Raw genomic sequence first — 22,416 nt, forward strand, 5'->3', positions numbered from 1 at the left:
CGTTAAACTAAAACATAAAACAATTGCTCGCTTCACTATTTTTTTCTTAGGCAACCCATCAGTTCAATGATTGTAGTGTTTATTTTGTTAGGACAGCATACCTCTGTCAACTTAACACCTTTTGCCGAAACCGTGCGTTGATACTCTTTCCTGTCCACATTCAAAATTCCAAAGTTATTTGTGTTATTTAACAGCATTATTTTTTCCTCAAATTCAATGCTTTTACCTGAACTTCATCCATGGATTCAATGGTGGGACTGGTTCTGCAACCTCGCTTGTTTTCGCTGCCTGCATTTCTTCCTCTCCATCTAAACGATCATTTCTTTTATTGGTTCTTTTCCTTCCTATCCGGCCCCTGCATAATCAACATTGTAATACATTATAATGATGACAAATCTAATCTGCCACGACTATACATAAGTACTGGCCACTTACCTATTCAATGAATTGGGCGGTATCCCGTGTTCTGTAGCACCATTTGTTTCAGCGAGTTCTTCTCTGTTTCCTTCCTGAAGTCTGTTTCCTATTCGCGTTCTTGCCATGTAAACTAATGTTTTTTACAAATAAATTGTACTTCAGTTCCAAAATTTCATTTCCAGCCACAGGCATAATATATGATGAAGTACTGCTAAGCATAATATATGAGCATCAAATATTAGTTACACTAGCTGTAATACAACTTGTAACAATTTTTCCCACACTGAGTAAGTCATTCTTCACAGTTTGTTATTTATTTCAACTACCACAAATCTACATAATCTGTTGTCCTACCTATCAACTTCTACTTCGGATCAACTTCTTCTTCTATTTATTATGCTATTGTACAATACCAATGCAGTAGAAATAGGAAGCAGCCAATTTTACAGTATCTTCATGTAATTTTAGAGACCAGTTGTATTACTGTCATTTCTGACCTATTGTGCGTACCAACTATCAAACATGATGTCTAACCACAACAATTACTGTACTAGTAATCTTCCTTTTCACAATTTTTTTGCCACATCACCAAAGTTTCTGTTACTTATGCCTCATTTAGTCATACCATAATCTATTCTCTTACCTATCGAGTTTGATGCAATCCCCTTCTCCTTTATTTATCACCCTATTCAGCAATACGAATGAAGTACCAAACCCGTGGAACAATTTCAAAGTATGTTCAGCCAATTTCATAGAACACTTCTAATAGTGTCACTACTGCATCACTGCGTGTAACAATTATCCAACATTATGTGCACCCACATTAACTAACAAGATTCGTAAAGCATGCCAAACTTCACAATTTGTTATTTTTTCTGCCACACATTGTCAAATTATAACATACTCTCCTACTTATTGAGTTTCATGCAATAAACTTGTCTATCTAAGCACTATACTAGTATACAATTCCAGTGGAGTGACAATCACTTTCTTGCAATTTCAGATTATGTTAGCGCAATTTGACACACCATTCTCAATGTGTCACTAGTGACTCATTGCATAAACGAGTTATCCAATATGATGTGCAAACACAATACCTATCAAGACTTGTAAACTTGTTTCCACATTGAGTATGCCAAACTGCACAGTTTGGCATACTTTCTACCTGTTATTGTCAAATTATAATCTTCTATCCTACTTAGCGTGTTCGATGCAAGCGACTTCTTCTTCTACTCCCCGTGCTATTGTACAATTTCAATAAAGTAACAAACACAGGGTGCCAAATTCGCATAATTTTGTGACATTTTCACACACCACTTCTGATGGTGTCACCGTTGACTCATTGCATGCAACAGTTATCCAACTTCATGTCCAAACACAATATCTATCATGACTCTTAACCTTTTTTCGACACTAAGTATGCCAAACTACATAGTTTGTTATTTATTCTACCTATCATTCTTGAAATTCAAAATACTCTCCTACCTATGAAGTTCGATGCGATTCACTATTCATTTCTTTTCTATTCATTCTTGTGTTTATAGCATGAAGTAAAAAAAAATGAAGCATCACATTCATGCTTTGTACGCATGTTCATTTCCCTAGCCCCTCTTATTTCATACTTTTTTATTCTATTTCCTTCTATTGTTTGGTGGATGGACCTTGATTTAATTTCATTCAATTAAGGGATTTCACTCTACATCTGCATAACAATTTCACTCCGTGTTAGTATTCTTTCACATAAATTAATACATTTCCAACATGCTATAAACGACGCCCTTAAATGAAATATCTTGTAACCATTTCACTTCACTTTGTATGTCTCCCTTAACAGTATGTACCATCTTAGAATCCCATGTCATGTTTAGTCTCCACTCAGGAAGCATTACGTAACAAAGCCTACACCAACTTCTCCCTTAACAGTATGTACCATCTTAGAATCCCATGTCATGTTTAGTCTCCACTCAGGAAGCATTACGTAACAAAGCCTACACCAACTTCATGCACAATAACCATAACAATCCCCAACCCATGCACGCGATTTTGCAAGCACTTGGTGTGCAAAATTTCCAATACCTTTCTTCCCCCCATGTTGGTAGTTATAATACCTATTATGTGCAACCGAAGATTCCAGTTTGTTATCCATTTTCCACTGTATTACACAATTATTTCAACCAAAACTGCAACAAGTATAATCAACCCACTTGTTCACAACGATGTATACAACAAAACGCAACTACAAGTCAAATCGATCCACAATTTATATGATACCATTGATGTTTCCTTACCTGTGTTTCTTTTGCTTTGTCTCTTCTCCGGATCTCCCAAACTTGTACTTCGTTGGTTTCCCGTTCACCTTTCTCAACCGCTCTGAAATTTGAGTACCAACCCTAAACTCTCTCCTTCTGCCACTACTTGTTGCTTCTCCTCACCGTGATTTTCCTTCGCACCCACTCTATTTCTACTACTTCTTCCTATCACTTGTATACTACCTGGCGATTTCCAATTCTGTGATGTTATTTTCCCCTTACTTTTCTTTCTTGCTTTGTTTTTACAATTGTGCATCAACGAATATGGGCAACTATTTTGGAGGGAGTGCGACTTACCTTTTCGTTTTGAGGGTTCACTTGGGCGGGAACAGACCAACGTTTCATGAAACGGTCCGTCAACTCTTTCTTTTTTTGTTTTTCCCGTTTCTCCTCAACACGGCATCGTTTTACCCCAGAGAAAGCCTTGCTGACTTGGCTCATTTGTCTCCTCACGTTTTTTATTGTGAGGAGACCGTTCAGGAGCGGTCGGCCTGACGACCGCTCCTGCCCCGTATCCGTGATAACTGGCAAGTAGCAGCCAACCCTGTCCAAAGCCGCGATGAGTTGGTCAAACTTTGACCTGGTCGTTTTCCGACTTTCTCGGATCATGGATGTGTTCATCTTTTTTTGTGTTACATGCTTGTTCCTTTTATGAATCTCTCGTTGTGGACGGCCACAACCAAAGATGAAAAGCGAGAAATGTGTAAGATCACATTTGTACCAGTAGAGCTCAAGCCCGTGAAAAGAATTATTTGTTCAAATAATAGACAGTGCAACGCTTCCTATTTGATTGATGGGTTAATAATAAAATATAATGAACCTACAAATTTTCCTTCTATCAAAGTGTTGGCATTGGTATGATATAATTGATGCTTCCATGCATCAATTAGTTATAGAAATTCTCCTTTTTGTGTTTCTTAAAATTTCAACGCAAAAAAAAAAAAAAATTAATTAGACCGGTTACATCCCAAACCCCAAAAACCCAAAAATAAAAAATTTTTTTTTTTAAAAATTTTTCTTTGAATGAATGGAGTCAATGGAGCAGCTGTTCATTTATAAGGCTTGCTCACGCATGGCCAACGAAATTGATAGGAGTCTGTTTTAGTTGGCGGGCGGTGGACCTACTACTCTTCATAATTTTTAAAATTGGATCAAATTCGCGGAAACTCAGAAAACCTTCCCAAGTCAAAGAAGCTCCCAAGCCAACTATGGAGAGGGGGGGTGGGGAGGCGGGTTGACGATCAGAATTGATGCATTTGGACTGCGTCTTCTTTCTAACTTTCTAGAGATAAGCCAATTCTGTGCGCGCTCCGCCGGCTCCCTCCCCCAAAAAACAAATACTCTCATAATACGCTGACCGCATCACATTTCTCAGACGCAAAATTTTTGCGCCAGTAATAGTTGGAACCTGTGACGAAATATGGATCGTTTGCATCTTCATTTGGCTCTTTTCATCTTTCTAATCTGTAACTGTTCTTTGATCGAATCCCAGCAGCCGTACATCGGAAAGGCCACAAACAGATGCGACAGCGCCGATAATTCCACTTCTGTTCTGGGCTATAGTTGCAATGGGGTGACCCAAAGTTGCCAAGCCTATCTCACCTTCAGATCTCTACCACCTTTCAACTCCGTTTCTTCCATCTCATCCCTCTTAGCAGCTGATCCATCCCACCTCTCCCAGCTCAACAAGGTTTCTCAAGACGCAACATTCGAGACTAACAGGACCGTGCTTGTTCCCGTCAACTGCTCCTGTTCAGGTTCGCACTATCAATTCAACACATCTTACGTTATTCAGCACGGCAACACCTACTTGTCAATTGCCAATAGCACTTTCCAAGGCTTGTCCACCTGTCAAGCTCTACAAGCACAAAATGCCAATCTTAGTACTGTGAACTTGATTGCCGGCACCAGGATTAGAGTTCCGCTAAGATGTGCTTGCCCGACTAAGAATCAAGCCGACGACGGCGTCAAATATCTGTTGAGTTATTTAGTCACTTGGGGTCAATACGTTGCTGCGATTAGCTCAATGTTTGGGGTGGATACTGGGAAAACTCTCCAAGCCAATGGATTGTCTGAACAAAATTTTAATATTTATCCCTTTACGACTCTCTTAGTTCCGCTTCAGAACTCGCCATCCAGTTCCCAAACTGTGGAGCCGCCTCCGCCACCGTCGCAGCAGTCACCGCCAACTTTAATTGCCCCTCCTTCAAACAGTAGCTCAAGAAAAACCTGGGTCTATGCTCTCGTTGGAACTCTTGGCGGGTTAGCTCTAATAGCCGTATTTGGGCTGCTTATATTCTGGTCTCGTTTTGCTAAAAGAAAGAACAAAGAAAAGGATTCATTTATTGCATCAGAAAGCTTTGAATCAATCGAGAAACCACTCGAGAAGAGGAAGAAGTTGGAGGAAGAAGACATGTCTCAGAATTTCTGGGATAGTTTACCTAGTTTTGCTCATTCTCTTCAACTATACACCTATGAAGAACTTAAATTGGCAACACAGAATTTTAGTCCTAGTAGTTTGATTGGTGGATCGGTTTACCGTGGTACGATCAAAGGGGATTATGCTGCAATTAAGAAAATGAGCGGAGATGTGTCTGAGGAAATTAATCTACTGAACAAGATCAGCCATTTGAATCTTATCCGGCTTTCCGGGGTTTGTTTCAGCGATGGGTATTGGTATCTTGTTTACGAGTATGCTGCCAATGGAGCATTGAGTGATTGGCTCTATGAAAACCAGGACAGACAAAAGAAGAAGTGTCTGGATTGGAAGCAGAGATTACAGATTGGCTTGGATGTGGCCACGGGGCTTAATTATCTTCATAGCTACACTTCCCCTCCCCACGTGCACAAAAATCTAAAAAACAGCAATGTTCTTCTTGATGCTGATTTCAGGGCGAAGATCAGTAATTTTGGGCTAGCAAGATCAGCAGATGGGCAAGGAGGCCAGTTTGCCTTGACTAGGCACATTATTGGGACGAAAGGTTACATGGCTCCTGAGTATTTGGAGAATGGTCTGGTATCCACAATGCTTGATGTTTATTCATTTGGGGTTCTCCTGCTGGAGACTTTCACCGGGAAAGAAGTCGCTGTCTTGTATGAAGCTGTGAATGTGAACTTGGCAGAGATTCTGAGCCCTGTGCTTGACGAGAAAGACGGGATCGAGAACTTGAGCCAGATCATGGATTCTTCTCTCGGAGGAAATTATCCTTCCGAACTTGCAATTTTGCTCATCAGATTGATTGCCAGTTGCTTAAAGAAAGATCCATCTGCCCGCCCAACCATGCATGAGATTGTCCAGACTCTGTCCACATCCGTCACTGCCACAACATCTTGGGATTCCAAACAAAGTGCCTAAAGCATATATGCCTTCGGATAGATGAGTTGTTTTGGAGTTTTGCAGCTTCATCTTTTTGTCTGTTATTCCTGATCTGTACATATTGATTCAAGAAATATTTGTACTGATAGAGAGAGCCACAGATCATTCCCGCTTGATGGATTCAAGATTAATGTTTCAATCACTGCTGAGAGCTGATCCTCTTTTTACTCCATAATGTGAAACGTTTTAATTCCACAATTGTTTATGCTTGTTGACACAAATTTCCTTTCACACATGCCAGCAATATCTGTTTGGCATTACTTTGGTTTTTCTCCAATTCAAATCAGACTACCAGATATTCTCGTGTTGATGGGCCAGAATGAGGAATAATAAAATAAGAACTACCCTTAAGCAGCCCTCATTAAACAAATATGGGTCGGCTGGTAGGCATTTCAAATTTTCGTGAACCGACCGACCAGTAAACTTTCTACATAAATTTGCAGCAAGAGGGCTTTGAAAGGGGCCATATAATTATGTGCGTCCAGGCAAGCTAGGAGTAGGAAGGAACTTGGAGACCTGACCTGCTGACAAGAATTAGCAAGGACGTAGGAGCATATACAGAATAGTTTGAGACATTCAGAACTCTACCACTTAAGCAAGAAATGATTTTGCAACCATTAGTTGCTCAACACGGTAGAAAGGCAGAACATCCCTTACTTATATCTTTCCAGCCGTTTTTCTGTGTTTGGGGTGCACAAGAAGATTAGAGAAGGATCTCATAAAATACCCACACAACCACGGTAGCAACCAACACAAAGATTAGACCTTGATCGCAGACTGATTATTTAATTTGTTAATGACAACATGTAGTATAAAAAGGTGACCATTCAAATTTCTTTCAACTGATGAATGGAAACTTGAATAGCTTCCACACCAGGCAAAGGTTGAAGAAACAAGTCACGTCCGTTAAATATGCAACCGCGTGATACACAACATAACAACTTTGAGATTGTATGGTGTTTGAAATCTCGTTTACACTAATTAATAAGCCAGTGTCAAAAGCATTTCTTTTTATATAATTATTTTCTTGTTTTGTTCCTTTCCTTTTGGTAATTCAGTCCATAACCATTTCCTTCCCCTGCTCTGAAGGTTGAATAACATGGCTCAACAGCTGGTGTCAGAAAACCAGTAGCCAATGTTGTTATTGCACGAATGAATACTTTGAAACATTCCTCTGATTTTTAAGTAGGAAGGTATTTTTCATGTCAAGAAGGTGTGTGTGATAACCAGTTGCATCTGGTGAATCAAATGCTTATGTCTTCAAATACACTAGTTGATTTAAACTTCAAAAGGTCACTTTTGTGCTCTAAAATCGAGTTGCCTTGAGAGTAAATGCGCTCTATCATGTTGTTTAATCATGTTTGAGTTGCTGTAGAAAATGATACCAAATAGTAGTAATAGCTTTTCCTTTCAGAGTATAAACTCCCCACCTGCAAGATGTTCAACTGGTCCCTTACCAGTTTTCATCCGCTCGACTTCTAAAAGTTCTAGTCAATAGGTACAGAGTTATATCAAAAAGTTCATCATGAACGAGTATTTAATCTGTTTCTTCTTGATTGTGGGGCATTTGGCTTCCAGGTTGAATGGCCAACAACAGTATTCTGGAAATTCTGTTTTGAGCTGCAACAACACCGATAAAAAAGGACCATCTCCAGCATTCTTATATTCCTGCAATGGCGAAAAGCATTTTTGCCCAGCGTTTCTGATTTTCAGATCTCAATCAACTTATAATTCACCCACCGCCATCTCGAACCTCACATCTTCCTCTGCAGTGGAACTTGCTCGTATCAACAATATCTCGATATCTGGGGTCTTGCCTCAGAGCAGAGAGGTGATTGTTCCCGTCAATTGTTCGTGTTCAGGTCAGTACTACCAGGCTAACACCTCTTATCTTATCCAGAGTGACTACGATACCTACTATACAATAGCAAACAACACTTATCAGGGGCTTTCGACTTGTGATGCACTTAAACGGGAAAATCCCTACGGTGCATTGGACATTGGACCTGGTATGACTTTGCGGGTGCCACTTAGATGAGCATGCCCTTCAAAAAATCAGACAAGAAATGGCATAAAATTTTTGCTGACCTACTTGGTTACTTGGAATGATAACATTGCTGATCGTAGTTACAGGTTTAACGTGACTGCCAGAAGTTTAGCTGATGCCAATGGATTTTCTGAAAAAGATCCAGTTCTTTATCCTTTTACAACTATTCTGATACCTCTGTCAGCTGAACCGTTTAGTTCCCAACCAACGGTTTATTCTTCAGTGGATGCGCCTTCTCCATCCACTCCTCCTAGAAGGCGCAAGGAGTCCCAAATAGGGATTTATATTGGGATAGCGGTTGGAAGCTCTTTTGGTATTCTCTCTCGTGTCTTGTTTCTTATCTTTTCCCATTCCGTGCGAGGCAAAATTAATGAAGCTTCTTTGAAGAACAAAGACGGGAACAAGATGCAGAATTTACCTGCAAATATTCTGGATAAAATTGCTGAATTTGATCAGGAGCTGAAAATTTATGAATTTGAAGAACTGGAGGCAGCAACTGGAAATTTTTCCCCACAGAAGAAGCTGAGTGACTCTGTCTATCGTGGTGTTCTTCGTGGGGAATTGGTGGCCATTAAAAGGATGAGCAAAGATGTCAGGCGGGAAGTCAAAATTCTTCAAAAGATAAACCACTTCAACTTGATTAGCCTCTATGGTGTGTGCGAGCGTAATGGTGTTTACCACCTTGCTTATGAGTTCATGGAAAATGGATCCGTGAAGCAATGGCTCAAGGAAAGGGGTTTCCCTGAGATTCAAAGTTGGAATACTAGAATTCGTATTGCTCTAGATATTGCTAACGGGCTCGACTATCTTCACAATTTCACTGCTCCAGCATATGTGCACAAGGACATAAATAGTGGCAATATTTTACTTAATGGTGATCTGAGGGCCAAAATTGCAAATTTTAGCTTTGCTAAGTCATCTGAAGGAGGTGAATTTAGCAATTCATCGTCTACCACATTTTTTCCGGGAACAAAAGGTTATATGGCACCGGAATACTTGGAAGATCAAAAGGTAAGTCCTAAAATAGATGTTTATGCCTTCGGGGTTGTTCTTCTCGAGTTGATCACTGGAAGAGATGCCATATTTGTAGAAGGTGGCCAAGATGTTCTGCTTTCTGAAGCAGTAATCTCAGTCATGGCTGCCACAGATGCAGAATATGCTATTGGAGACCTTATAGATCCTTGCCTGCAAGTAAAGCATCCTATTGGTTACATCATTGATCATTCAGAACTTGCTCTTCGCCTGATAAAATTAAGTGTAGCATGCTTGGCTAGAGAGCCGTCAGAAAGACTAACCATGGCTGAAGTAATTTCTAGATTAATGAAAATTCAGTTAGATGTCCAAAAAACAGAATACTCCTTTTCTATAGTATAGGGCAGTTAAAAGTGATATCAGAAGTGGACTTTGACCTTCTGAAGCAATGTCATACAGGTTGTACATGCATTTAGATGCCTGTAAGCAAACAAGAAATAAAGGATTACAGAATCCTTTTTCTACGAAAAGAAAGTGTGTCATCAAAATATTATGTACTACTTTTTCCCCTGCTAAAGAATTACGATAAGCTAGTCCTTCTTGTTGAAACATATACAAGAGCTACTAATTATTTCTCATTTAAGAGTTAATACTCAGTGTGATTGTATCTATTTACACTTGTGTTCACATCACTTTGCAAAATCAACGAGCTATAATTGGAGTGACAAACTGAATGGCTTCATCTGCTTCTCCGAAAGTCCAAGACCTCTCATGAATCCCAGAAGACGATTGAGAGAGAACACACAGGTGGAAGACGACTTCTGCCATTTTTGGTCGCTCAAAAGACTTGTCTGATGTGCAGGCTCTTGCCAGGCTTGCCAAGCTCAGAGCTCCATCTATGGGATAAAAGGTCTCTAACTGTGGATCAATCCATCTCCTTAATCTCTCCTCTTTCTTCTCTTCAACTTCCAATATTCCCTTTATTTCTTTCCACAGCATCACTATTTCACCATTGTTTTTTGTTTCCATTGATTTCCTTCCTGAAATTAATTCCAAAAGAAGAACCCCAAAAGCAAATACATCAACCTTCAGCACTGTAGGACTCGTAGCAGGTGTGGCCAAGGAAAAATTTCCAATCTTGGCCTTAAATTTTGAATCAAGAAGTATGTTACTGGCTCTGATATCCCGATGAACAATACTTGGTTGAGTATGCTCGTGCATGTATTGCAGGCCATTGGCAACATCTAAAGCAATATTTACTCTTTGACTCCAATTCAGGACTGAAATGGACCCAGAAGATGGTGATGACTTGTGGAACAACCACTGATCCAGCGACCCATTCTCTGCATATTCGAAAACTAGGAAGAAGGTCCTCTGATTGTCTGCTGATATACCCATTAACTTGAGCAAATTTGCATGGCTTACTTTCTGTAATATATTCAGTTCCTCTGTGGCATCTTTGGTCTTTTTTACAGCAAATATCTGATCATGTATCTTGGCCTTGTATACAGATCCTCCAATCCTGTACTGTTCGCTGAGTTCCAATGTTGCTTCCATAATTACTTCCATTTCATAAACTATCAGCTTGCCTAGATAGCCAGAAACTCCAGGAAGGATCTTATCCTGATTTGTCTTTGACTCAAAGGAAGCTCTCCTTGTCCTTAGAAGGTCAGAAGTTTCCACGGAGGAGGAATTACGTCCCATTGCTTTCCTTCTCTTCAATAAAATATGGATGCGTGACAAAGAAGCTAATAATATCAGTAAAACAGCCACGGAAATAGTTAAAACAACAATAAGAGTCCTCTTATGTTTGGATTTTCTAGTTGAAGGAGGAGGGGGGAAAGTTTGCAATACAAGTGGCTTTTGTACTGGTATTAGAACCGGAAGACATGCTGCAGCAGAAAAGTTGCGATGATTGTTTTCCGCATCAATAGCTATTGGTGATGTGTTAAACATGGCACTCATAGGAAGTACTTCATCACCTGGCTGCCATACATAGGTAATAAGATATTGGAATCCTTTCTGTAAATCAGACTGTGCTGGGCACTTACAGAGCAAAGGGAAGACCAGTTCTGCACCAATTGTCAAGTTCACAGGATTCACAGTGGGGTTCATGTCTTCGGCATACTGATACTTTGTCAGGTTTTGGAAAGCATGGGTTGAAACTGAATAAAAGTTATCACCTCTCTTGATCTGGTAGCTAACATTCGAGAAGAAATAAGATCCATTGCAACTACACTTGATTGGTATCAGCAAGAGTTGCTTAGGTACAAGTTGAGCATTTTCAGACACCAGCTGGCTGGCTTTTGCTATGTTCAAACGGCTTGTACCAAAGAGATCAGAAACACGCCCCAAATCAAGATAATCGGGAGACCAAGCGCGGTACGTGACAAATGTGTCGCACATTTGAGTTGAGTTTGTGGAACATGAGAAGTCTGTATCTGCAGTAGTAGTCGACTGAGCAGATACATTTGAGGCTGACAAGACGAGAAATTGGAAAAAGAATGCTTGCATGGAGAGAAGAAAGGCAGCCATTGCTGAAGAGTCTGGAGGTACTGTGGGTGGCTAAGTCAGATAAGATGTGCTACCGTTGTCATTGTGATATAAAAGTCGAAAGAAAAGCTGGAAATTTTGTATGTAGTTTACTGCAATCAGACCAGGGGATTCAATGTTGCCGAATTAAATAAGATCTTTGGTTTGTCTATTATTCTGCTGGTGATTCTCCCGTTTGCTCCGCCTGGTATAGTGATGTGTATGTCTGGTGACTGAAGCTTATGGAACAGTTAAATAGTGGTACAAAGAATGCCTAGCCAAAAGTAGATTATTTACTTGACAAGGACATTTTCATCACTAATTGGCAATTTTCTGTAATGGTTAATATCCCAATAATGTCTTTGAGAAGCATAATATGTACTAATCTAATACGATGACACAAGTCAAGACGGCAAGAACTCGTCCTTCGCATCAAATTTTATACAGAAAAAACTATGTGACAAAGTCAGAAAGAGTCAGTCCGAGGAGTTAGGCAGCTGCATCCTTGCGGTAATCTAGACTTCTAGAGAGAGCGCCCAAAAAAGGAAAAAAAAAACAGATTTGTATAGTGATGTGTATTTCAACATGATTATATCTTTACCAGTGCAGGGTAGGATAGTGGAACTGCTTCTTGAACACGGCCATTGAGGCATGCGCATAATTGTCCTACAGGTTTGGCCTCCATTGAATCATTCATCAGTAATTTGGTAATTGTCCAGATGCGCTCAGCAGTTATTCAGAAGAGGACAACAGAATATTCCTTAACGTGGGTTCTTCTTGAGTCTGACATCAGATCAGACTCAATTGTCCAAACCAACTACATTTGGATTTTAAAAGACTCGAACTCATAGGAATGACCTGTCCCTCTGTCGCCCTACCAGATGATGACAGGAACCCACGCTCCATTGCTCTGTGCTCTGAGGAACACGTTCATTTGATCAAATGCAAAACAACAACGCCCCTTGAGCAGCCAAAAACCAGACCAGGTCTCCACGTATATATATTTAGAAAAAGAATGAAAAAGACTTTGAATTTGTTACTCAGTCAAATGCATACGTGCGCAGTTGCCTTAATGAGCAGGAGATTCTGACACACCCAATTGGCAATTGAGGCTTTTAAGCCTGGTGTCCTCACCTCTTCAGTCTTGCACCATAAGTGGAGTCCCCAGCATTCTCCTTCACAATTAAATTAACATGGGAATCTCCTTTCAGGGCTCGGACTTGGCCCCTTACCCTTTTGAGTTCACCTTGAGATATGAGCTCAAGCTCAGCAAAACAGAAAAAGACAACCGAATTATTGATAGACTGACCATGATAAACTCACACTGCATACTTCAAAAAGATTCGATAATGTCTGAAATTGGGAAATAGTTAATGGTGGTAACTAACTACCCATTGCATGGCGAACCCTTTTGTCCAAAAATAGGGCCTATGCGTTCGTGTGTGGTTGGCTCATCTTCTTTTTGTGCAGGTTGTCTCAGTCCGCATAACAAAGTCAGACTGGATGTGGATTCCCTAGGACAGGAGGGCCTGGACGGTATGAAACCTCAATCTCCCAAACGAGTCCAGCAGGGGCGCCGATTATTTACCTGCGCCGTGCTTCTCTAGTATAATTTGTACCGGAATGCTCAAAGCAGTTCATTTGTTTTCCTCTTCAAATCCGAGTTACGCCTCAATTTCGGTTGAAATTTTTCTGGCGTCATCGGATGGACACATGTCATGAGGAAAAGAAATTTTCAAAAATTATGACTTATGTTGCTGTTTTTGGTGGCTGTGTTAGTATTTTGTTAATTGAATCCCTGGCAAGAGCCTTCCTTGCATTTGCATGGCCTCATCACAAAAAGTGTCTTTTCCCGTGCTACCAAGATGAGGAACATAGTTATTAAATCCGGCCCTGCTAGAAGAATTGAGTCAATGGGTCACTAGTTGAACCACTGAGTATTAATTTAATATTTATAAATATAAAATAATAATTTTAATATACATAAAATATATAATAAAATGCTTTTAGGTACTAATTATTATACTTAGAAAGACATCTAATAAATATATAGATATTAATAGAAGATTTAATTTCATTTTATTGTACTTTTAAATAAATAAATAATATAGTCAAGTATAAAACAAAATTTATATCGCTTGTTTTAAAAAAAATATATAGCATTTTTTCATTTTTTATTTTTTTGCTTAAAAATAAAGTAATTTTCTAACCAATAAAATTTTGTCAATTTAAAATAATTAATTGTATAATAAAAAATAAACAAATTTATTTAAAAATATATAGTTATCAAATAAAAACTAAGCAAGTGGTAAAATCTTATACATATTTAAATGAAGATTTAATGTACAAATCTTATCAAAAGCTTATATACATTTTGTTTCAAAAATAAAGACTCACAATTATTTTTAAAAAAAGGTAAATAGGATCAATTAAAAAATCAAACGAATTTTCGATTGAACCACTGGGCCAAGTGAGTTTATCCAAATTTGGCCGGATCAATTTCTTATCCGGTCAAACTAAAGATATGGGCATATCCGGTCAAACTAAAGACCCAGCCCTGGTACGATGCCCAGATCTCCGGGCCTAGCCGGTTTTTATGATGATGATCACGAGAGAGGCTTTGCGTGAGAATGAAGAGATCACCGAGTCCACTTGGGATCTTCGGTGACATGTTTTTTATGTCAATCAATGACACCAATAGTGTTGCGCTAAGTGTCATGTTATTATTTACACTTTAATTTTCTAATAATTCAATTTGGCTTGGTTTAACACAAATGTAAATAATAACATGACATTTGGCACAACACTAGTGGTGGCATTGAATTGACATAGAAAACATGTCACCCAGGATCTCAAGTGCACCGAGTCTAACTCTTAAGTCGGAACTAAAGGAAAAAAAGAGTTCTTAGTTTTTCATTTTGACCGAAATGTAAGATAACCTTATCCGTTGTCTTCGAAAAGTAAAGGCATGCCTTTCCACACCAATCCCACTTGGTCCGATGACCACGATTCAGAAACATATGTTACTGCCGCTCACCGGTTGGACGTTGACCTTGAAAACTACTTCTAGTTCTGCCCACGCTCCACAAACTATTATCTGCTTCACTAAAGCTGATTTTTGAAGTTTTATTAGGCATACCTCTTTTGTTCTTGATTCGATTCTGTCAAATGAGAACAATTGAGAACGCGCCCCATGCATGATTGTACGTCTAGGGGCCAAAATTTGCTAACCAAGGTAAAAAAAAAAAAAAAAAAAAAAAAACCGTCTCCAAAGCTGGCTTAAAATGGCTTTTAAGTTGTCTCTGCACTAGAGATGCAAAAACTGATGGATTTGTCCTTGTTTCGAAGGACAGAAGAAAACAGACGGATGTGTTTGGATATGGATAGAGTGTTATTTAAAATAATTACTGTAGTATATTTTGTAATATAATGTATGTGAGATAAAAATGTGGTTGAAAATATAAAAAAGTGAATTAAAAAACGTGCTTACAATGCAGGCGAAATAGTATTTGAAAAAAATTTGATATCTGCAGAGGCCCCATCCTGGGCCTGGACACGTGGCAGCCCAGACAAGGCCGAGTTGGGCTTCGGCCCCTGGCCCATGGCAGCCGACCTGGGCCGCACCACTAGGGCTCCCGAGGGGGCAAGGGTCCATCCCGAAGAGGTCGGGGGCAATCTCCCTGAGTGCGGGATACCGACTATTCTGGGCAGGTCCCGAAACGTACGGAGGTCGGACTCCCTCGCAGGTATAAATGGTAGCACACGTCAACTGTACAAGGTACGCTCACAATAGGCAAATTACTCTCGGTTGTTATTACTTCCCGTGAATCCTACTCATCGGAAAACTAACTTGACCGTCGGAGTGCCCTCGGGAACGACCCCCGGGCCCCCTCTCCCAGTTCATCCTTGTTTGTTTTGCAGACTTAGGACCAGCTCTTCCATCAGCACCTCGAGCTCGTCAGTCCAGCTCGATCCAGGGAAGCTCAGCGCTTCTTCAATATCCAAACGAGTTTCATTGATTTGCCACAGACGTGCTTTTTTTTACCTTTTCGTCAACGATGCTTGTCATGAATATCTTTACGTATACAACTTTTTATAACCCAAAAACTTTTGTGAAAATGTAGAAAAGGAAGCGTTCATAAACTAAAAACACACAGAGGCATATAATTCTCAACAACAAAATAAAGTAAAAAACAAAAAGAAGAAGAAGGAAGCAGCTTATTGAAGCAAGTCAAAATGAAAAGGAGGAAAATTTGCACATAAAAAATGACCGTGTATATTCATTTAATTTTACGAGTATGTGTCTTTCTATTATTTATCAACACATGTTTGGCTAATAGTAATGTACTCCAAGGACTCCAATGTTGAAAGAGTATCAATTACATGATTCACAAGATAGCAGCATTTTAGCATTTGTTGTCTGATATGTTTGGTTTGTAGGCGCTTCAGAGCTGCAGAACTGGTATACAAACGACCAGAAAAAGTATTGATGATTAAGTGACAAGATTGAGATGTCCGAGCCATTTATTACGGAAAGCATTCAGTAAGCCGGATGTGATCAAGGGTTCTCCTCAGCCCATACTTGAGAACTGCCTTGTTACCTTCTCTGAATCCATCTCCATAAGCTACTGAGGTATCTGACTCGATCTGATGTTTGAAGAACTCACCAAGTTTCTTCTCAAACTGAGAGCGTTTGCCCTTTTTCGAAGAGTTTGAAGAGGACGAGGGGGAGGCAGATGATGAGGATGAAGAAGTAGAAGCAACATTACTACCAGAACCAGCTATGATCTCAGAGTCCAGCCACATATGAGCTAAAACCTGGCAAATCCCTTCTTCAACCTCCGGACTTAGATTGGAGTAACCTGAAAAGCATCCAACCATATTGAATGCGGTCAAGCATATTGTAGAGTAAGAGAGAGGAAAAGTAAGGGAACTATCTCAGTTGGGGTAAACAAGCACCTTTAAGCCTTAGCCACGCATGCATCATCTCATGAGCCAAGATGGACCCAGTCAACAACCTACAGTAATATCATAGTGTACATCATGAAGGAACAATCAACTGTAGCCGCAAGGTAGAGGAGAAACCGTTCTTACCTGGGGAGACCATACAAAATGAGGATTGCTGTCACTTCACATCGGCGGATTAGCCTATACGGCTCAGTGAACATGTCTATTATTCGATAACCACCAATTCTTGGCCGCCTTAAAATCTGTATTTGCGAGTGAATAATTACAGAAGATAAGCACAACAATTACATGCATGCAGTTGAGTTCATTAAAATTAAATGTCAGGGAAAGACTCCTACAGTGCTAACGGTTTGTTCTTCTGACAGGCAAAGTCCTCTGGTCTCAGGCATGTGATGATGACCCTGGGTGCAGAATAGGTACAAGAGAAATTAAAATAGTTTTTCAACAGCTAAATAGAAAAAACTTGAAATGGAACAGAGCAGGTTTTCAATGGAAAGAGGCACAATCTGGAACAGGTAAAAAGATTTCAGAGCATAAAACTAACATGCTTTTCTCCTTCCATGGCTTCATTAAGTGCTTGTCTCTCAACCAAGAGCAAAGGAACTTGCTGCTCTACTTTCATATTTAGACCTTCATAAAAATCTTGTATTTCAAGGTAAAGAGGTTGGCATTCATTAGTGTCCATTATTGCAGAGTCTAAACACTCCAGACACAACTTTCTACCATCATCAAGGATAAGGTATCTGGCATCCACTGGCTGCATCAGTGAAAATGTCTCACATCAGCAAAATAGCTACTAAAAGAAAGTTCAAATTTTATTTAGGCACCTCTTGATAGAGTTCATTTTTGTCATTTTCTGGTTTTTTCATTTTGAATCTTGCAATTTCCTATGTTCAAACAGTTTATGTTCTGTTAACTAACCTCCATTCTCTCACAGCTGCAACAACGAGGAGTTCCATCATGCTCATGAGATGGGCAGTACTTTTGTAGCCAGAAAGGATGTGCCCTATACTCGATGAGACCAGCTGCATTTGTTGGGATCTAAACACATGATGGGGAGGGGGAAAAAAAGAAAAAGAAAAAAGTGGTACCATATGGTCAGCATGATTCAATGAAGTAAATATTGTAGCCACACCGAAGTGTTAGCCACAATCTAATATAACTTTGGGATATCATCCTTGAGAATTCAATCACCATTCCTTTCAAAGTACGAAACAGCAATCGACAAGTTGTAGCAGAACCAAGAAATTAGAGAAATGTTATGGACGAAAACAAGTTGTTATGACATATCAGATATTAATTTAGAAAATGGACTTACAAAATTCTTGCAGACATCACATTTAGGGTGATGCAGCTCCTTGTAACAGGATTTGTGGTATGGCCGATTCTCAGACATTGAAAACTGTAATAAAATTTTCAGAGACAAAATCAGTTAAATACCTTCATAATAAGCACCAAGACATGTAATTGAAGTGATTCTGCAAGCAACAAACTGACCTTGAAGGAAAGACTTAATCAAGACAGAAAAACTACTTTAGAAACAGGTTCAGTAAAACTTTGGACAGCTTTAGTAAGGTTCTGACCTCATAATCAGATATTGGTAGCTGACAAGCATGACACCGAAAGCATTCTGGATGCCAAGTAGCTCCCATGCAACTCAAAAATCGTCCATGACCAATTTCAGCCTTACAACCAGCACAGATCCTAAAATACGATTACATTCACTAAATGTCAGGTTTAGCATGAATTACAAAGTCAGACCCTTAAGGGGACAAAAGAATCCTTTTTGAAAGTAGTTTCCACACAGACTACTTTATGCAGGACAAAATAACCATCTATACTTGCTTCCTGAGATCATGACACACTGCTCTAACAATAATGACAAAAAGTGCTTGACACTTATTGATATTCAGCTGTCTATAATAGTTAAGCCACCATAGGAGACACAGGTGCTGATTACCTGTACCCGGATGGATAGAAGAACTGATAGGGTGGGAAAAAACTTCCATAATCATATCGAGGTGGGGATGGTGGAGACTCCACATTCAAACTTTCTTGAAGAGCCTTTGCGAGTTGCTCATCTTCCTCCAAATTAGGCTCATCCTCTGTATTGTGAAAAATATCCAGGAGAAAGATAATATCCAAAGATTAAAGAATGCTTAAACGACAAAATTAGCAACAAAATTGTAGAAGGATTCTAGCTCCAATTCAGCAACTAAATCCAAACTCAAAAAACAGATGAAGTTAGTCCATGATGGAGCTGAAAGATAAACTGATACTGCTTCAATTCAATGAAAAACTTCTGAACTGAAGAAGCAATCAGGAGTTAACTCTAAGGCACACTAAAAATCCCAAAATAATTAATTCATACACTGTTGGTAAGAATTTGTTCAGAGGCTGTATTGTGCAGCAATGCCGACTTAGTACTGCAAATAAATCTATAGGGAGTAAAGGAACAATATCCATATTCAATCTTGTGCACAAAGAAAGAGGCAACAGTAACAAGAATTATTTAACATATTATGAAAAATTCCTTCCAAGACTGCAGCAATAAAGAAGCAGCAAACAGCAGGAAGCAATATGCAATTGCTTTGGCTCTAAGCTTCCACCATTCTATCTTTGGGTTCTAGAATACCAGGGAACAAATTATTTCTAATTACCAGAATTTTCAACCTAATATTTGCTTAAAATGGTACATCTCATGTTTTATGGCCATGTAACTCACCAATCACTTTCTTCCCTTTGTGATCTTTTTCTTCCGGAGCTTCTTGATGATCTTCTTCTGCAACAGCTCTCTGATCTTCTTCGTCACTAGCTTTTTGTTCCTCTTCTGCAACAGCTCTCTGATCCTCGTCTGCAAGAGAAAGCGCTATTGCATGATCAATTTCTTCATTGTCAAAATCTGACCAGACATCCTGGGTTCAAATCACAAAACACTGAGTTAGCAGGGAAGAAGTTCCAAGAGAAAAACTATGACGCAATAAAGAAGAACCTGTCACAGCCCCCACCAAACACCCCCCCCCCCCAAAAAAAAAAAAAAACAACGGCCCCAACATTGACAATATAAGAAAGTTAAGTCAAGTATCAATTACCACTGAAGTAGAAGGTCCTTCCCAAATTGCATCATCTTCATATTTTCCATGATATTGCCCTTCCCAGAGTTTGTGGCTGGAACCCTTGAAAATCTTGGTTAGCCAACCCATGATGCAATCTATTATCCACCGGCAGGTCTGCAATTATGTCCTGCAGATTAAATTATTTAAACTTACAAGAAAAATAAACTAGAATACAACAACATGAGAATTTAACTTCCATAAACTCTAAAGAGGGGTATAATTCTATATCATATCACAGAAACAAAACTATCATCAGTTGGTGATCTTCAAAAAAACTTATTTTCATTCCCATCCGTTGCAGGTCAATTGGATTTGATAATTACAAAAAAGAGATGGTAAGAAGATAGTATGCTACAAAGATGAAGTCCTTGAAATAAGCAATAGCTGATCAAGATGATTTCAATACAATTAATTGATCAATGGCTAAAGCAGCTCAGAGGAGAAACGGAATTAATGAATGTTCGAATAATGCAAATTGTAAAATTAAATTAGCAACCTGAGTTCATCTACATGAATGTCCCGTCCCAATAACCCCGTGCCATGAAGATGTATGCATCAAAATGTGAGGAGAAACAGAATTGAAAGGACAAGGCAAAATGATCTCCATTACATGTCAGACAAACAGAACTTTCCAGCACAATAAAACACGGGAAAAAGAAAGCAAATTGATCGCAATCAACAATTCCATAAGGAGAAAAAGAGATTGATTCTTGAAAGTTGGGTGGCTTCCTCTAAAGTTGGATGAGTGGAACTCAAAGATACTCGGACCCCAGAAGAAAAGAGAAAAAAGGAAAGACGAAAAAAAGAGTGAATTGACCACCAAGACAATAGAAGAAGTAAAGAGAAGAGAACATCAAACGTACTGAACCTCACCTCAAACAGTTGAAGAATCAGCAGAATCCCTCGGAATCTGATGAAACCCAGATCGTACCAAGAGCGCAACTCAGTTGATTGCATAGTCACCACAAAGTACAACTATCAATAGAGATGACGTAAGAGATATTCTTCCATCTCCCCGCTTATCAATTCTGCAAATTTAAAACACCCCTCAAGCAACTATTAATGAAAATATATTTAAAAAATATGTTACATGAATATTGCAATCATATTTCTCTTGAAAGAGTCAGAAGAACGTTCCAGTTAAAAAAGGAAATAGTGAAGCAATTAAAAAAAAAAAAAAGTTAACAGAAAAAATGAATAAACAAAAGGCGTACGGCACTTGAATTCTACGCAAACACAAGCAAGAAGTAAAAAACTTTTCCCCTTTTCTCGATGAAGTGAAGTGATGATGTGAAAATTATTCGACTGACAATACCTTTGTTGAAGATGGAAGAAAGACGGAGGTATACTATCAAACTGGGAAAAAAAAAAAGGGGGAGATAAAAGCCCAAGTGGGAATTTCAATTGCAAGGCTTTCATACTCAGGAGCTTTATTCAGCACGTGGGACCTTTTCAGCCCCCATCAATTTTTTCCTACCATTAGTCCACTACATGTCAAAAAGCCATAACAGTGAAACCTTTTCCCATTGACAAAAGGGATAGGAGGCGTCATCAGTGAAAGCCAGGATCATTTTGGGGTCTTCGTTCGGTGTTTTATCTCTTGGCTTTTTCTCCAGTCCACAATGGTGCGTAGACCGTGAAGGGAGAGTGAGAGGGTGGAATAAGCAAGGACTCCCGAATTTTATTACAGTATATAATTTGTTGTTTCTCAACCACCGCATCCTCCTCCCTCCCGCCGAGTCTCCTAAATTTCAAGGTTGCTTTCGGAGCAGAGTTGAGTCCAAAACTGAAGATATGGAGAGCACTTTAAAATGTGTGGCAGAACAATGCGAGTTCGTGGCCTTCCGTGGAAGTGTGACATGTGGATTGATGTTGGCCGAATTTGTCTATGGCTTCTGAAAAAGGTCACGGTGGATGCTGCCCTGGAAAATCTTTTCCTTTTGTTTTATTTTTCTTTTTTCTTTTGAAAAAAAAAATCCTTTAAAGTGTCTTTTTTAACTTGTTTATTTATTCTTCCAGTTTCCAAACGAATCCAAAATTCAGGTTTCGGGATGAAGTTCCACTTCTTCTGGGTAGAAATTTTGGTACCAAAGCGGCGCGGCGATGTCTAAGAAAAAAATAAAGAGCGAATAAAAGGGGAAAAAACAACAACAACCCCAAAAAAAAAAAAAACACTTTCTAACACCAGTTTAATTTGAGCATTTTAACCAAACCTCCGTCAGATTAGATTAAAGTGCATGGTTGGAACCATCGGTTAAGACCATGGCGGCTGCGCTACATCCCGCCATATCCTTAAGGTTTGATGGGATTACAGGTTTGAATCTTATCTTCTATCAATTATCATAATACGCGGTTTCTAAAAAAGATCCGAGTGCACTCGGTTGGGCCTTCCTACCATGACAAAAGTACTACCACGACTAGTAGCTAACAAAAAGGTTTTGTTCTATTTTCTAGCTTCCATCTCTTCTTGGTATTGGAATTGGATTTGTACATGCGAGAATACAAACATGAGCATGAAAAGTTTCCGATGTCACATTCAAAATCTCAGCTAGCAAATGTTTTACAACGTGGTTTTGATGAATTTATATCACCATTCAAAGGGGAAGGTAGATTTGATGCTCAAGAATTATTAGCAAACACTAGTAAGTATTTCATGATGCTTTGGACTGAAGCAAGATT

General features: G+C 39.2%; 3 protein-coding genes and 1 pseudogene across 3 annotated transcripts; 2 read left to right on the forward strand and 2 right to left on the reverse strand.

Moving 5' to 3' along the window:
• The first annotated feature begins 3,823 nt into the window (after positions 1–3,823).
• Positions 3,824–6,300, forward strand: LOC113701134 (lysM domain receptor-like kinase 4). The gene has a single exon (XM_027221643.2). It carries the CDS (start codon positions 4,147–4,149, stop codon positions 6,079–6,081), a length of 1,935 nt encoding a protein of 644 aa, XP_027077444.2. The 5' UTR covers positions 3,824–4,146; the 3' UTR covers positions 6,082–6,300.
• Positions 6,301–7,627: 1,327 nt separating this feature from the next.
• On the forward strand, positions 7,628–9,712 carry LOC140010259 (protein LYK5-like; annotated as a pseudogene).
• On the reverse strand, positions 9,536–11,849 carry LOC113701880 (serine/threonine receptor-like kinase NFP). The gene has a single exon (XM_027222761.2). The coding sequence runs from the start codon at positions 11,654–11,656 to the stop codon at positions 9,824–9,826; it is 1,833 nt and encodes a 610-aa protein (XP_027078562.2). The 5' UTR covers positions 11,657–11,849; the 3' UTR covers positions 9,536–9,823.
• Positions 11,850–15,905: 4,056 nt separating this feature from the next.
• On the reverse strand, positions 15,906–21,223 carry LOC113701787 (protein DA1-related 1). Its single transcript, XM_027222585.2, has 13 exons — positions 21,053–21,223; positions 20,611–20,765; positions 19,714–19,851; positions 19,347–19,536; positions 18,582–18,726; positions 18,205–18,325; positions 17,940–18,023; positions 17,543–17,662; positions 17,166–17,378; positions 16,960–17,022; positions 16,748–16,863; positions 16,613–16,671; positions 15,906–16,515 (listed from the first exon to the last, which is right to left on the reverse strand). The coding sequence occupies exons 2-13, from the start codon at positions 20,692–20,694 to the stop codon at positions 16,181–16,183; spliced, it is 1,668 nt and encodes a 555-aa protein (XP_027078386.2). The 5' UTR covers positions 20,695–20,765; positions 21,053–21,223; the 3' UTR covers positions 15,906–16,180.
• Positions 21,224–22,416: the final 1,193 nt, after the last annotated feature.

The sequence above is a fragment of the Coffea arabica genome, chromosome 7c (assembly GCF_036785885.1).
Source record: "Coffea arabica cultivar ET-39 chromosome 7c, Coffea Arabica ET-39 HiFi, whole genome shotgun sequence".
Lineage (NCBI taxonomy): Eukaryota > Viridiplantae > Streptophyta > Magnoliopsida > Gentianales > Rubiaceae > Coffea > Coffea arabica.

Excerpts from the sequence above, each read along its gene's own strand:
- LOC113701134 (XM_027221643.2), top strand. The coding sequence starts at position 4,147 with ATGGATCGTTTGCATCTTCATTTGGCTCTTTTCATCTTTCTAATCTGT.
- LOC113701880 (XM_027222761.2), bottom strand. The coding sequence starts at position 11,656 with ATGGCTGCCTTTCTTCTCTCCATGCAAGCATTCTTTTTCCAATTTCTC.
- LOC113701787 (XM_027222585.2), bottom strand. The coding sequence starts at position 20,694 with ATGCAATCAACTGAGTTGCGCTCTTGGTACGATCTGGGTTTCATCAGA. Across the intron at positions 18,727-19,346 it reads CAAAGGGAAGAAAGTGATTG|AGGATGAGCCTAATTTGGAG; the intron begins GTGAGTTACATG and ends TTCACAATACAG. Across the intron at positions 17,023-17,165 it reads CCATGGAAGGAGAAAAGCAT|GGTCATCATCACATGCCTGA; the intron begins GTTAGTTTTATG and ends TTCTGCACCCAG.